General features: G+C 39.6%; 1 protein-coding gene across 1 annotated transcript in view; it reads left to right on the forward strand.

Annotated features, from left to right (window-relative positions):
* The window catches only part of CLIC4 (chloride intracellular channel 4), an 83,645-nt gene that overhangs the window by 27,822 nt on the left and 38,486 nt on the right, over positions 1-17,337 (forward strand). Inside the window, exon 2 of the mRNA XM_061596309.1 lies at positions 14,985-15,094. Coding sequence (XP_061452293.1) covers positions 14,985-15,094 — 110 coding nt within the window. The remainder of the gene's footprint in view (positions 1-14,984; positions 15,095-17,337) is intronic.

Genomic DNA, 17,337 nt, shown 5'->3' on the forward strand with positions numbered 1-17,337 from the left:
TTGTAGAAACAATTAGTCTGCTGTGACTGATGTTCAAAACGCTTTGAGAATGAAATTGAGAATGAAATTGCTTGCATCTTGCAACTTAGATTCAACATTAGTAACAATGCAAGTGTGGAATATGTCTGCAGGTTTGTCCAGTTTTGCAGCCCAAGGGTAGAGAGAGGGTGTTTGGAGAGGTTTGGTTCACCACCTGTCTGCTTTGCCCTTGCCCATGTTGGCATAACATCTGGCAAGGGGAGGCTGGCTGAGTCCAGAGGCTAATTAATGCCTCTTTAAGAGAGGGGGTGGTTGCAACAAGCTTGAAGGATGTGATTGTAGAGCCACTCCTAAAGAAATCCTCCTTGGACTTTAGATATGCCAACTGCCAGCTGACTGTTAAGCCTTCTCTTCTGGCAAGTGATGGTCATTCAGTTCCAGACATTCCTGGATGAAACTGATTTATATCTGGCTTCAGGCCTGAGTTTGAGACTGAAACTGCTTTGGTTGCCCAGTTGGATTATCTGTCAAGAGGAGGACAGGTGAACTGTATGTCTAATACTCCTGGATCTTTTGGTGGTTCCTGATATCGGCCACGGAATCCTTCTGAGCTAGTTACTGGAGCCAGTATTTTCTGTGGGTTTTGCTCCTACTTGACATATTCTTTCCAGAGTGTGGTGCAAGAGGACAATTACTCTGTGCTTGTGCTGTGAGGTTTTTCCGGGATTTATAGTGCCTCCCATGCTATCTAACCTCTGTTTTTCCTTTTAATTTAATTTGGGTGAGGCAATAGACATCCTGAATTAGCATCTGGGATCAGTATGCATAGGACGAGGGCTAACAAACTCAACCTCAATTCAGATAAGACTGAGGTTTCGTGGGCAGGTGTTTCTGTGAACTGGGGAGGTGGGGTTCAGTTCTAGATAGCAGTACTGTCTCCCTTAACTTTGCAGGTTGGGGATAACTTTGGATGCTCAAGTAGCCTTCTCTGGCACCAGGTACTTTCCATCAGCTGTGGCGCTTACGGTGGTTCATAACCTGGTAACATCCTGACTATTGCAATGCAGTTTACATTAGGTTGTCTTTGAAGATCGCTCCCATTTTGATTGGTGCAAGGAGCAGAATGCAGCAGTTAGGATGACTGGCACTGGCTGGGTCAAAACGACTCACCAATGTGTAATAGCTCTGCTAGCGTCCTACTTGTTTTCAGGCACAATTCAGTGTGCTCTTTTTGATTGAAAAACTCTAGGCTTGGGATCCGGATGTTTGAAGGACCACCATCTTCTCTATGAAGTAGTGAAGTGTGAAACATCCGTCTTCTAGAACCTACATAAGGAGTCTAGGTTGTATCCAATGCAAGTCCTACTTGAAGCAGGCCCTTTGAAATGAATGGAATTGGCTAACTTGGGTCCATTATTTCCAATGGCTCTGCCCTTACAATTTAGTTATTATTATTATTATTATTATTATTTATTATCTTTATTTATACCCCGCCATTTTTCCAAAACTGGAACTCATGGCGGCTTCCAGATAAAAAATACGTATAATTAAAAACATACAAAGTCTACATTAGAATAAGATTAAACTATTTCCAATATTAAAACCATACACACATATAGCTAAAAAAGTTCAAACTAGTTTAAAAATGATATAATAGACATTAGCAATGCAGCACCCTTCACGCCCTATCCTTAGCCTTCAATTCCAAAGGCTTGTTGGAATAGGAAGGTCTTTGCTTGTCGGCGGAAGGACAAGTTGGAGACAGACAACCCTCTGCTTCAGCACCAGAGAAAGGGTGCTCTATACAAACCTGACCAAGAGTTGAGATTTGTGTCAGAGGCCCTTCAGGTGAGATGTGTGGTAACTGGACCAAGGGCTGTTTTGATTGTGGCAACCCTCCTATGGAATGTCCTCCTTAAAGAAGCCCACACTCTTTCTTGTAAAGTTGAGTTGCCAGCTCAATACTACTTTATTCACCCAGGCATTTTACTTGGTTTTACTGATAAGTGTCAAGAATTATACAGCCACGAGAGTAAACTATAGTCAGTAGGGATTTTTCGCATTCTACCATGTTAAATGAAAATACCCCCCCCACACACACACCTTTCTGGTGCTTTCTATAGTCCCAATTCAAAACAAAAACTTACAAGTCTTATACTGTTGGATTCAGAATTGCTTGCTCTACAACTCTGAAAGTTTTCTTGGTGATACATAACCCCCCCACGGAGAATTCACAGGTTAAAGTGAAAAACGGGAGAGAAATTTTTTTTATATTGAATTATTTTACTCTGCTGTCTTAGTAAATTGGGTTTTATTCTGCTGCTGCTGTTAGATTTTTTTAAAAGCTGCTTTAATCTGTCACTTTTAACCTTTTAGATATCTTTGTGAAATGGTTGCTTTAATTTGTGTTGCCATCTATAGAAATTCAAAATGGATAAGCAGGCTAAAAATTTCCTAAGGCTGTCTCAAGAGCTTTCAGTTCAGTAGGTGGCTCTCGTATCACCTCTTAATCTCTTCTCTTTCCCAGTTCTTTCAGCTTTTCCTCTTGGCCTCTGAACCCTTTATTGATAGGCATGTGAACTTGTTGAATCGGAGGACAGTTATAGTTTTTATTTACTATTAACCAATTGGATGTGTTCTTTCCAAGACTTGTAATAAAACTTAATAAAATATTTGTAAAAAAGTGTGTAACATTTGGTTGTGTGAGTCCTGCACAACCACTCTCTCTTCCCCTCCACTCCCAAAAAGCCTCTGTAGGCCTGTGTAATACATAGAGCTTCTGAAATGGGGCAGAACAAACTTGTGCAAGTTTTACATTAAGTTATAGTGTCATGATTTGATGCCCCCCAGTTAGCAAAAATTGCCACCCTGGACTCCTGCTGGGAGGAAGGGCGGGATATAAATCAAATAATAAATAAATAAATAAAAATAAAACATGAAATCTAGCTTCGGCTTTGCTAGGGTTGTGCCTTGATCAGTCAGCTGTTGAGTGGAAAGTTTTAAATCTACAAGAGTTTATCTGCTTCAGTGTGGGTGAGACTCAACACTTGAGAAATATTTTCCACCCTTTTGTCAAATGCTTGGCACTACTTCGCTGTCTTATCAGAAATGCTTAGTGAACTAGCATTTGGAAGAGAGGTGGGTGTCATTACAAATTCAGGAAATTTCTTCCTTTGTTGAACACATTTTCCTTATGGTTCTGTTTCCTCTTCTTGCTGAAGCTGGGGATGCAGAAGAGAGCTTATAGGACATGGTTTAATTCAATAGTTGAGTGTTGCACAGCGTAGACTCTCTGAGCTTGCATCACATTTATATTAGATGTTCTGCATTTTAACTGCAGTAGGCTGTAGCTGAACCCATATTGCTTTCTTTTCTGATCACGTTGGTGAGAATTTAGCTTTCTGCAGCTCTTCTAAATTAGCTACTCTGTCCTGTACTTCTTTGGTTCTTAACCTTTTTTGGGCCACAGACCTCTTTGAAAATCTGATGAAAGCTAAGCTGTTATGTGCCTTCAAGTTGATTACGACTTATCGCGACCCTATGAATGAGTGACCTCCAAGAGCATCTGTCATGAACCACCCTGTTCTGATCTTGTAAGCTCAGGTCTGTGGCTTCCTTTATGGAATCAATCCATCTCTTGTTTGGCCTTCCTCCTCAGTTTCATCATTTTAGCTTCTAGTGACAGTTCTGGTTTAATTTGTTCTAACACCAAATTATTGGTCTTTTTCGCAGTCCGTGGTATGCGCAAAACTCTCCTCCAACACCACATTTCAAATAAGTTGATTTTTCTCTTGCCGCTTTTTTCACTGTCCATTTCACATTCATACATAGAGATCGGGAATACCATGGTCTCAATGATCCTGACTTTAGTGTTCTGTGATGTTTTTGCATTTGAGGACCTTTTCCTAGTTCTCTAATAAGTAGGGCCCCACTTATATGGCGGGTTAGGGACCAGGCCCCCGCCGTAAAGCGGAAATCGCCATAAAGCGGAACCCATTGGCTATAATGGGTCGCGTCGCGAGAAAATGCCGCAAAATGCCGCAAAAGCGGCTTTAAAACGGGGAATTTCCCCTAATTGAAAGCCTCCGCATCAGCGGAACACCGTAAAACGGGGCCCTACTGTAGCTGTTTTCCTATAAGTAGCTTCCACATACTAACTGGAAGACAATCTGCATGATCTATCCTTATGGGTGGGGCCAATTATAGGATTCCCCCCCACAAAATCACACCGTTTGTAAAGGTGTCTTTTTCATCCTCTTTTGTCAAATGAATGAAATTCAAATCGAGCAGTGGTGAGCCCATCAGCGTTATACATTTAAACAGTGGTGTAGTGGCAAATTCAGAAGTGCAGGATCCCTTCATGTTAATCACAGCCACACCCCCTCCTCCCCTTTTTGGCTGTGGGGTTCAGAATGAGATTCTTGTTAATGCCTTATTAATGAGTGTTAGCTACTGAGAAGAGTCTCCTTTCACTCTGATTAGCTCCAGTCAGCAGGAAAGGGCAAGGAAGCATGTTAGAAGACTCTTCTCGGTGCTAGCACACTCCCCTTTCATGCTGATTGGCATGTAGGATGCTAGAGACATAGGAACCTTGCTCCCAAAAATGTAAGGGGTCTAAGACCTCCCCAAGACTCTGGATGACTACACCCATTTAAAGCACTTTAAATAGTCATGGCTTCCCCCAAAGAATCCTGGGAACTGTAGTTTAAGGGTGCTGAGAGTTGTTAGGAGATCCTTATTTCTCTTATAGAGCTGCAGTGGCCAGAGTGGTTTAACAATCAATTCCTCTTCCCAGCGAACTCTTGAGAATTGTAACTCTGCAGGGCTAATAGGGGTCTTCTGCCAACTTTCAGCGCCCTTAGCAAACTACAGTTCCCAGGAGTCTTTAGGGGACGTCATGACTGCTTTAAATGTGTAGTGCAGATGGGGCCTGTAGTAGCTGCTGAAACGGCTTGTTTGTAGTCGAGTCCTGTGTTGTTTTAGTAACATATAGAAATTCTTCCTCTTTACTGATCCATGTGAAGAGGGGGTGGCTAACATGTGGAAGCAGATGGAGCCCAAATTTGAGAGCAGATTTCCTCTAGGAAGTCTTGAGGCATTCTCTGTTTTCCTTTTTATTGTCCACAGTGGGAAAGACTTTTGTTTCACATCTTACTGCTGTGTTTTTAGTGCAATACAAAATGGGGAGAGTGACTTTATTGTAAGACTATATATATAGTTAGCTGAATAAGTGTGCATAATCCAACCCACATCATTACTTTGTAGGCATGAAACACTTTAGAAAATGGGGCTATTAACATTATCATCTCAGATATCTTTTGCAGTTGTTGCACAATTTCTTACCATTATGCAGCTAAAATTGCTTGTTGATTATGCCTTTTCTTAAACCTCCAAAGATCTTTTATTTCAATGTGCAGTGGATTCTAACTACTTGAGAACTTTTGATGGCTGTTGGGACTCTCTTGTGGGTGTTCTCAGGTTGCCAATATTCCAATTTGTCTTAATATTTGTTTAACCATGCTTTTTAAAGCTGGAAGGCTTCTCGCCTTGACATTTCCTCCTGAGAAACTGATGCTAACTTTTAATGCCTGAGTGGTTGCGTGGCAGAATCCTTTTTTTTAGAGTTGAAGTCATTTTTTTTCTTGCCATTCCTGTGACATTCTTTTTTTTATATATATAATTTTTATTCAAATTTTTCCAAAAACAAACAAAACAAAGTCAAAAAAACATAACAATACAACAACAAAAAATGAAAATAAAATAGTTGACTTCCGATTTGTCACAGATCAGCTATAAGTATATAATATACATCAAACCTGTCCCTTAATATATACATACAGAATCCCTTTTCTCCATAGGCTGTCTTAATTAATCATCAAATCCCAGTATCATCATTTTATTTTGATCTTTCAACAAAAAGTCCAAGAGAGGCTTCCATTCCTTAAGAAATGTATCCGTCGATTTTTCTCTAAGTAAACATGTCAATTTATCCATTTCTACTAAGTCCATTAATTTCAATAGCCATTCTTCCATTGTTGGTGTTGATTCCATTTTCCACTTTTGTGCATATAATAATCTTGCTGCCGTAATCATATATAATATTATTCTTCCATATTTCTTTTCTATTTGTTTATCCATAAAACCCAATAAAAAAAATTCTGGTTTTGACTGAATATTTATCTTTAGAATTTTTTGCATCTTCCTACCTATCTGTGCCCAAAATGATTTTGCCTTTTTACATAACCACCACATATGATAAAATGATCCTTCTTGTTGTTTACATTTCCAACAAACATTAGAAACATTACTATACATTTTTGACAACTTTTCTGGAGTCATGTACCAACGGTACATCATTTTATAAAAATTTTCTTTAAGATTATAGCATAGTGTAAATTTCAAACCTTTTTTCCACATATTTTCCCATTGATCCATTTGTATATTATAACCAAAATTTTTTGCCCACTTTACCATACACTCTTTTACTTGTTCTTCCTCCATATCCATTTTCAATAAGAGTTTATACATTTTCGCAATTATATTTTCATCATTTGTACACAGTCCTATTTCAAAATCAGATTTACTTATTTCAAACCCATACATTTTCTTGTCCATTTTATATCTTTCTAACAATTGTAAATAGGCAAACCATTGAAAACTATATCCTTCCTTTGTCAGTTGTTCTCTCTCTTTCATTGTATATTCTCCATGTACATTTTCTAATAGTTCTTGATAAGTTAACCATTTCTCTTTTCCAGCCATTTCTCTTCTATAAAACGCTTCTTGACTTGAGACACATAATGGTATTTTCGAATAAAACCTTGGTTTATATCTATTCCATATTTTCAACAGAGGACGTCTTATAAAATGATTGTTAAAGTCTACATTTACTTTTACTTTGTCATACCATAGATATCCATGCCATCCCCACTTCAAATTATGGCCCTCCAAATCCAATAGTCTTTTATTCCTCAATAAGATCCATTCCTTTATCCAGACTAGACAGCAGGCAGCAAAATAAAGTCTCAGATTTGGTAATCCCAGTCCTCCTCTTTCTTTGGCATCTTGTAGTAATTTAAATTTGACTCTTGGTTTTTTTCCTTGCCATACAAATTTAGAGATATCCTTTTGCCATTGTTTAAAAGGTAAATCAGAGGATATTACAGGTATTGTTTGAAACAAAAACATCATTCTCGGTAATACATTCATTTTTATCACAGATATTCTACCCATTAATGACAGTTGTAGTTTATCCCATCTTAGCAAGTCTTTCTTTATCTCTGTCCATAATTTTTCATAATTATTATGAAACAACTTTGAATTTTTATTTGTCATAATGATACCTAAATATTTCAACTTTTTCTCTATTGTAAAATCTGTCTTGTCCATTAACTCTTTCTGTTCCCTTAAAGTTAAATTTTTCACCAACATCTTTGTTTTTTGATTGTTGATCTTAAATCCTGCTAACGGTCCAAATTCTTTTAATTTGTCCATCAATACATTAATTCCTTCCAAAGGATTTTCTAGTACAATTATCAAATCATCAGCAAATGCTCTCAATTTATATTCTTCTTTTTTTATCTTTAATCCCAAAATTCTTTTATCTTGCCTTATATCTCTAAGCAGCACTTCTAAGACCAGAATAAATAAAAGAGGAGATAAAGGACATCCCTGTCTTGTACCCTTTTGTATTTCACATGAATCCGTTAAATCTCCGTTAACAATTATCTGAGCCTTCTGAGATGTATAAATCGATCTAATCCATTTTATAAAATTGTCTCCAAAATCCATTTGCTCCAAAACCTGAAACATAAATTTCCAATTCAAATTATCAAATGCTTTTTCAGCATCTAAAAAAATCAAAGCTGCTTGTTTATCATTTCGTTGTTCTAAATATTCCAAGACATTCAAGACATTTCTGACGTTGTCACGTAATTGTCTTTTAGGTAAAAACCCTGATTGATCTTCCTGAATAAATTGTTGCAATATTATTTTCAATCTTTCTGCCAAGATCATTGTAAAAATTTTATAGTCATTATTCAATAGAGATATTGGTCGATAATTTTTTGTTTTAGTTAAATCTTGCTCCTCTTTAGGTATTAATGTTATATTAGCATTTTTCCAACTATCCGGTATCTTTCCCTCTTGCAGAATAAGATTCATTGTAGACTGTAAAGGTAGTAAGAGTTCTTCCTCCAAACATTTATAATACATTGCAGATAACCCATCTGGTCCTGGTGCCTTTCCTAATTTAATTTTGTTTATAGCTTCAGATATCTCTCTTAACGTAATAGGGCCATTAATAGCTTGTCTCTGAAAGTCTGTAATTTTAGGCAAATTCTGTTTAGATATATACTCTTCTATTTTTTCAGATGGAATTTCCTGACATTTGTACAATGTTGAATAATATTGATGAAAAATCTTTTTAATTTTTACATTATCTGTCAACGTCTCATCTCCTTCTTGTATCTTTAAAATGATATTTTTTTGACATTCTTTTCTTAATTTATATGCTAACCATTTCCCAGGTTTATTTGCAAATTCAAAAGTCCTTTGTTTAGCAAAATTTAGTTTTCTTTCAATTTCTCTAACTGTCAGCATTGATACTTGCTTCTGTAACATTTTGATTTGATTTACAATAGAAACTTTAGTTGGATTCTTTTTCAATTCTTCCTCTTTTTGTTTTATTTCTTCCAAAATTAATTGCATTTTCTGTTGTTTCTTTTTTTTTAATTCAGAGTTACATTTAATAAGATATCCCCTCATAAATGCCTTACTTGTATCCCAAACGATATTTTCACTTGTTCCTTTATGTAAATTATGTTCAAAAAACTCTTTTAATTTCTTCTTACATTCTTGTACTACTTTGTCATTCTGTAATAAAGATTCATTTAGTCTCCATCTAAATCCAAGATTTTTCTTTTTTAAAGTTAATATCACAGGGTTATGATCCGAAAAAGTTTTTGGTAATATATCCATTTTAAAAGTGTCCTTCGCTAAAATTTTAGACATCCAGATCATATCAATCCTCGAGAATGTTTTGTGTCTTTCTGAAAAATAAGTAAATTCCTTTGCATTATCATTTATATATCTCCAGGTATCCACCAATTCTAAATGTTCCATCAGTTCAAAGCAAATCTTCGGTAATTTACCCTGTGTCTCTTTGATATTTTTTTCAGAAAGCCTATCAATTTTTGGTGAGATTACCCCATTCCAATCACCCATAACGCACCAATGGTCATATGAAAACTCTGACAATTTTTCCATAAGTCCTGTGTAAAACCTTGTTTTATCTTCATTGGGGGCATAGATACCCACTATCAAAATGTTTGTACCCTGTAGAGTAATTTCAACCCCCACAAATCTACCACTATCATCCAGTAATACCAATTTAGGAAGCAATTGTGGGTTAATGTAGAGAACAACTCCATTTTTTTTTTTTGGTCCAGCCGAAATAAATTCTTCACCCAAATTTTTACAAATCAAATATTTGGAATCTTTCTTCTTAATATGAGTTTCTTGTAAACAAATTATATCCAATTTTAATTTTTTCAAATAGTGAAACACTTTCTTTCTCTTCTGCGCCGTATTAGCTCCATTTATATTCCAAGTTAGATATTTGTAATCCATCTTTAAGCGTGTATTTTAAAATGTGCCTGATGCTCCTTTTAATCCATCATCTTCCTTTCCTTCCTCTGCATATCTTTGTTGACTTTGTTCCCCAGGAATTATATCCATATCTTTGAGTTTATCTTCATCCATATCTTTTGAAGCTTTTCTCAAGAAGTCCCTTGCTTTTTGAACAGTATTCCATCTATATTTCTGTTGTCTGAATGTAAAGATCACTCCTTCTGGAACATCCCATCTAAATTGAATTTTGTGTTGCTTAAGTTTCTCTGTAAGGAAAGCATATTCTTTTCTCTTACGTAAAAGTCTAATAGGAATTTCTTTCATCACCAGTATTTCCTTACCATCAATTTTAAAGGTATTTTTAAAGTGTTGCTGTAATACCATATCTCTGGTCGTCTTCTTTATAAAATGAACAAGCACATCTCTTGGAATTTTATTCATTGTTGCATATCTGGAATTAATTCTATACACTTTATCTATTTCAAATTCCATCCGATCTTCATTCAAATCCAGAAATTTTACTAGAGCATTAACAATTTTATCTCTGATGTCTTCACCTGTTTCCTCAGGAATTGCACGGAATCTCAAACAATGTTCTTTATTTTTCATTTCAATCACAGCCATATAGTCCAAGTTTTTTCTAATTCCAGATTTAATATATCTGTTCTATTCTCCAAGATTTGTACCTTTTCTTTAATGTTTTTTGCATCCTCCTTTATTTGCCCAATTGTCCCTTTAATCTCATCCACTTGTGTTTTAATATAGTCTTTTATATCTGTCAATTCAGTTTTCATTTCCTGTTTTATATCATTAATCCCTTCCATTATTTTTTGAAACATATCTGGGGGTATAACCCCTTCCTGTGGATCAGTAGAACTTCTTCTTCGCTCCTGGGTCTTAGTTGCTTTTTTAGTTGTCATTTTCAAGAAAAGCCTTTAATTTCTGATATTAATCACTGTTCCAAAACCTAGAGGCAGTCTATTTCTTTTTTTTTCCTCCACCAACAAAAAAGTTAATATTCCAGGCCTGTTATTGAAGTCCAGCCAGCACAGCACAGTTCTTATCTACATCCAAGAATGCAAAACAATTCTGGTTGCCAACACCAAACAATTAGTAACATATACGAGCAGCAGATTCGTCCAAAAAGAAATAGTCCAAAGAGAAAAATAGTCCAAAATATAATAATTACCTCTCATCCGTTTTTAAACTTTAAAACTCCAAATTCAGGCCAGCTTTTTGTCGTAAAAAAAGTATATAAGTTGTTTACATTTTCTTTCTTCCTTAATTATATTTAAAAGAGAAAAAGTATGACTCACCCAGGTTTCTCAGTTGCTGATTCGTAAACAAATCCCTTTTATTGTAGTAATTTAAGCCAAATGATAAGATTTAGACAGAAGTAGGCTCGCTGGTTAAGAACGTTTTTTTTTAAGAAGAAGAAAAAAAACGCTTCGCTTTTTTCCAGTACAGCTTGCGTGGAAATCCTGACTCCGTCTTCAGCCGATCGGCATGCCTTCTTATCTCAGGGATTTCCTGATCAATTCCAGCCGCCGACAGCTCAACGAAGTCTTGTGGAAAATCTGATCGGTTCTCCTATACCTTGGAGAACATTTAAGCCAGTCCAAGATTCCTCTTGGCTGGCTTTTAACCTGAAAAAAGCTTCCTCTGAGGCAGAGCTCCCTCAGAGACAACCACCAGCCAGCACTCCTTCCGGGAAGTCCCCATTCCTGTGACATTCTTATGGTTTTTGTTCAGAATATTTTAGGATACTTTGGGAATACAGATGGGTAGGACACTTTTTCCAAGTCCATAAAAATGCAGCGACACTCTGAAGACTTCATATCTAGAACTAGGTCTGGGTTATATTTTGGATTCAAGCTATTGGTTTGGTCAGAGGTGGTATTGCCATATCTTGTGAGACATTGGTGTGTGTTTAAATTGAAGGCTAGTGCTCAGTTTTTAGCTTTTGTTTTCTAGCTTCTATAGATAGAAGAGAATGATGAGGTCAGGGGCGTTCACAGACTCGCCCTGAACCCGCCTGCCTTTCTCTTCTTTGCAATGGTGCCCTCAGATCATATGGGGTTACCCATGGAAAGGATGCACACTTAAGTAGCTGTCTTGTACCAAGTCAGACCATTGCTCCATCTAGCTCAGTATTTTCTACACTGACTGGGAGCAGCTCTCCAGGGTTTTAGGCAGGGAACCTTTCCCAGCCCTACTTGGAGATGCTGAGGATTGAACCTGGGACCTTCAGTGTGCAAAGCAGATGCTCTGTCACTGAGCTATTTGCAGCTCCCCAGGCCACTGCTTGGGTTGCTTGTTTCATTGCTCCTCTCTCCCCTAAACCAGTGTACTTAGACCGGGGATGGGGAGCCTCGAGCTCCAGATCCCTGTGTCCAGCCCTGGAGACTCTCCCCAGCCCACACCCTTTCATGGGCCTCCTTCACTCCCTTTTTGTGGAAATGTGTACGCACCGCTTCCTTGGCTTTGTGCTGTATTTTTTTCTTTCTAATAACTCCAGGTTGAGGATTTACTTTCCAGGACTAGACTGATGACATAAATTCTAGGGGGAAAAGATATTTATAAGTGTTGGTTACTCTTAATTTAAATTTTTAGCTTGCCCTGCCCAGAATATTCAGGAAAGGTATTGATCCCTTGTACTGGTAGTCCTCATCGTTCCCTTTCACTTCAGTCAGATTAAAGGCAAGATACAAGGAGAAAGAGTGTTCCATCAGTACTGCGCTACTTGAAGGCTATTTTGGAAGAAGGCTCCTTAGAAACTATTTCACTTAACAAGTTTCAGATTCCAGAGATTCTTCCAAATGCTCTACATCTGTGAGCTGTTAGCTTTAAAATAACTTTCCTCCCTCATGTCATCCTGGGACAGAAAAGCTGCTGCTGTTCTTAAGGCTACTGCAGATGCAATTGTTGATGGGTTGAGCGTGTTTTGTCACTATGAACTATACTAGGATAGATTTTGGGGCTGTAAGAAGCCATATTTTCTGTGATGTTCAGGTTGTTTTTAACCCTTTTAATGATGTAACCCGCCCTGGGATCCCTGGGTAAAGGGCGGGTAATAAAATCTAATGATAACAATAATTCACTAATAGGCAAAAAATCCTGGCAGTTTAAGATTGTACCTATAGCCAACCAATATTTCTATTAAACTTCAAAAAGCAGGGAAATTGGGCAGCTATAGTGAATGCTATAGGGAGGGGAGGGGGAGGAAGAGAGGAGGAGGGAAAGGGAGAGGGGGGAGGGGAAAGGCAGGGTCTGATCATTTGCATACTTATTGAGTTCATTGGAATTTACTCCCATAAAATCATGCTTAGGATAGGTAAAACTGACCATGGAGGAGGAGAAAGGGGTAGAGGAGAGGGAAGGAGGAAGGGAGGAGAGGGGGAAGGGATTGGAAGGGGAGGGGGCAGGAGGGGTGAAGGAAGGGAGAGGAAACGGGCAAGAAGGAGGGGATAGGAGGCAGGAAGAGGGGAGTGCAGGTTTGATCATTTGCCTGCTTTTTTAGTTCAGTGGGATTTAGTTGTGTGCAATCATGTTTAGGATAGGTGAAACTGACCTGGGGAAGGGGAGGGGGGAGTAGAAGAGGAAGGATAAGGGTAAAGAGGAAGGGGTAGGGGAGGAGATTGGGTGGGTTGGCAGTAGGCAAAGGGAAAGCACAATGTTTTCCTTTTGGAAAGGAAAGGTAAACACCATCATTGTTTTTCAGAGTTTCCCCTGCCTTTTTATTCTGCAGCAGGCACATGTAGAAATTTAAACCAAAGCTGTCCCTGGCCACATCCACACCAGACCTGTATTTCAGTTTAGACAGTCATGGCTTCCCCCAAAGAATCCTGGGAAGTGTGGTTTGTGAAGGGTGCTGAGAGTTGCTAAGCAATGCCCTGTTCCCCTCACAGAGCTACAATCCCCAGAAGAGTGGCTGGCTGTTAAACCACTCTGGCCACTTGAGCTCTGTTAGGGGAATAGGAGTCTCCTAACAACTCTCAGCACCCTTCTTGGAGCCCAGGGCAGCAAATTTATTAACAACAATAACAAAAAGCAATCTTAAAAATAGTTACAGATAAAATAATTCTTCCATCCAGTGATCTGCTAGAAAATTTCCTTCAGACAGTAAACAGGGTAAACAGGAATGTTTAAGAATTCCTCCTGAAAGTCAGTAATGAGGGAGACAGACACACCTCACTGGAAAGGGCATTCCACAAACAGGGAGCCACTGCTGAAAAGGCCCTGTCAGGTATAACTCTCACTTTTGTACAATAGGCTGCATTCAAATGTCAAGAGGTTTCTATATACACATTGCTCCATCCAGGCAAGCAAGAGGCATTATTCTACTTCAGGGGCACATTCCAACTAGGCCAGGAGCAGGGAACCTTTGGCCCTCTAGATGTTGCTGAACTACAACTCCCATCATCCCTGGCCATGCTTGCTGGGGCTGATGGGAGCAGGGCTGGTGCCAGAGGGTGGCCAGATCGGGCCCTGGCTGAGGGCCCCTTCTTAGGGTGTGTGGGTAGTGCTCCCGTTCCGCAATGCGCAGCAGCATTGGCTCCCGACCCTGCTGCGGATCACAGAGAGGGACCTCCCAGGAACTCACCCTACAACTGTGCAGGCTTGTGACACCCACCCAGCATGCCCCACCTACATCTTCTGTTGGGGTGAATATTGACCGCACTGCCCACATGCCTGCCATCAACCAAGGTGGTGGCCAAGGCTTCCCTAAGGGGCTGATGCCTCTGCCGCCATCTTGGTTGATGGCAGCATGCATGGCCAGCATGGCCAGCATTTCCCACAGCAGGAGACGTAGGTGCAGGCAGGCACCATGGGCATGGGGCAGGCTGGTGCCCAAGGGCCTATTCATGCCTAGTGCTGGCCCTGGATGGTAGTTCAGCAACATCTGGAGGGTGAAAGGTTCTCTTGCCTCTTGAGCTCTGCCAAAACACTTGAAGGGGTTGGAGCAGAATTCTTTGTGGGGCCTGCAGAGAATCCCAAGGATCACATTTGACTCCCTAGGCCTAAGTTTCCCTGGCCCTGCTGTAGGGCATCAGAAAACTTTCCAATGCAAACTAAAATTTTCTGATACAAATTGCCTTATGCAAATACCAGGAGGGATGAATTGCGGTTGTGCTCAGGTCCTGCTTGCGTGTTTCCCAGAGGCATCTGGTTGACCACCATGAGAATAGGATGTTGGACTAGATGGGCCATTGGACTCATCCAGCAGGGCTTGTACGTTCTTAACCTAAATAGCATAGGAAAAATTTCCAGTTCAAAATTTTCACGAAAACACGATTTGCTGGTAATGGGTGACAGAAGACCGATCCGCTCATCCTGCCTACTTCTACTAATGTGTTTTTCCCCTCTTTTCACAGGCTGGCAGTGATGGTGAAAGCATAGGGAACTGCCCCTTTTCTCAGAGACTCTTCATGATTCTTTGGCTGAAAGGAGTGGTATTTAGTGTTACAACAGTTGACTTGAAAAGGTAGGAAACTTCCTGTACTTCATATCTGGTTGTCTGTGAAAGATTTAAGTATGAGGGTCTCCTTTCCTACACAGCGGATTCTAGCTGTTGCTGATGGGAGGAACATCCTGTGTGACCAGTTGCTTTCCTGGCATCTCATTGAAGATTTACAAGCCTCTTACCAGACATAATAACTGCAACAGGGGTATGTTACACAAAACATTGGAAGGGGTAAAGAGTAACCCTGTTTTCTGAATAAGCGGCATGGTTGTGTGATGTCAGAAACTAATGAATTATAGTTGCAGTTCTGGTATATCCTTTGTAAAAGGATTTTGTCTTCAGAACTGGCAAATAGGACCTGCAACAAACCCCATGTGCTGTTCAAGCCTCTAGTCCGCCTGCAATAGGAGCTTTGTAGTGCTGTTTAGGCCATTTGAAACTGGCGGCGGGACACAAAGGAGAAAACAATACCTTTTTATTCTCCATCTACCCCGAGGCCCTACCCTCCTGTGCTATGCAGCACTAGTGCTCGGATTTGGGCCTCATTTGCAGCTGTGAATCTCAGCATTTTATTGCTATGTGGTGGGGGAATGGATGAAGGAAAAGTTCTCTGTGCCCATTTTTCTTCCTACAATATCCATATATAGTACAGAAAGGGGAGAACCCTCATGTCTAAGCTGTTAGGGCAGGCATGGGGAACCACTGGCCCTCCAGATGTTGCTGGACTACAGTTCCTATAATACCTGAAAATTGGATATGCTTGTTAGGGCTGATGGGAGTTGTATACAGCAAATACCTTGAAGGCCAAATATTTTCCATACCAGTATAAGGGCTCCAGCAGGCCAACCCCTGCCTCTCTCCCCTGCCCTCCATCTTGTTCCTTCTACCTCTCCCCCGACACCCCAACATCTGATGAAACAAGCTCTAAGTCTACAAAACCTCATGCCATAACAAAATGTCAAAGCCAATAGCTTTTTGTGGATGTGGGTGGCCCTGTTTGCTTTTGAAATTGATGGCGGACTTAGCTAGTTATACTGTGACTTCAGGAGAGCAGCTCAAACTAGTGTGATCGCCTGTCTTGTTCTTTTGTGGTGATTTAATTCAGTAAGTCTTATTTATTTATTTTTTATTTAAAAGCATTTATAAACCACTTATTTGTAGAAATCTCTAATCTACAAGATTGCTAGTGTATAATATTATCTGTATCTGTTCTGCACTGGACTACAGCTTTATTAATGGGGTTCAGATAATTTTTAAAAAATTTGCTAACAAGATGAGGTTTTTGACTTCAAAATGTACCGGTTTCTTACTGGTGCAAAAGTTCACAAGGAAAGCAGTTATGGGGCACAGGAAAAACTTAAATCTTGCAAACGTACTGTTCTATGACATGCTTTTTCCTTTGTACAGTCTTGTTTAATATAGCGCTACTAACAAGAGGCTATTTCCAGTTAAGTTCTCTTAGTAGCTATGGCCACAAACAAAAAATATGCACAGGCTAAATGGGGACATGCCAGCTTCTCCCCCCCCACACACACACATGAGTGCTCATATGTTTTCTGCCTCTCTGTCACTAAAGACAGAGGCTTCATTCTTTTCACTCTTCAGGAATGCAACTTGTTTTTGTGTACAAGAATTAGACTTCTTTTGTTGGCTAGAATATAACTTCAGTGTGCAGAGCTGAGTTTGTTCAAGAGCACAGAGCAGGCTTCTGGTTTTGATTTTTTTATATATATTGTTTGAGGGCTATTTGGTTTTTTAAAAAATAAACCCAATAACTAAAAAAAAAAGTCTGAGCCAGTAGTAGTCAAACTATCCCAGGGAACCCTGGAGTTCCTCAGAAGCTTGGAAGTTGTTCAGTCAGCAGTGGCTTTTGGGACAGCTTGCAAGACAGATTTTATCTTTTTCCAGGCTTTCCCTGCAATGTCCAGCTGCTGTGGGCGGAGTGCTTGCTGTATTCCAGGGTGCACTCAGTTCGTGCATGACAAAAGTGGAGGCCAATAGGCCTTGCCAGCTGAGAGGGTGCTCCTAGCAGAACCCCTTTCCAAATTACAGAGGCTCTTGGGCAAATAATGCAAGCTTTTCATGGTAGACAGTGATGATGATGATGGACTGCCTTCAAGTCAATTCCGACTTATGGCGACCCTGTGAATAGGGTTTTCATGGTAAGCGGTATTCAGAGGTGGTTCACCATTGCCTTCCTCTGAGGCTGAGAGGCAGTGACTGGCCCAAGGTCACCCAGTGAGCTTCATGGCTGTGTGGGGATT

This window comes from Rhineura floridana, chromosome 15, assembly GCF_030035675.1.
Source record: "Rhineura floridana isolate rRhiFlo1 chromosome 15, rRhiFlo1.hap2, whole genome shotgun sequence".
In the NCBI taxonomy this organism is placed as follows: domain Eukaryota; kingdom Metazoa; phylum Chordata; class Lepidosauria; order Squamata; family Rhineuridae; genus Rhineura; species Rhineura floridana.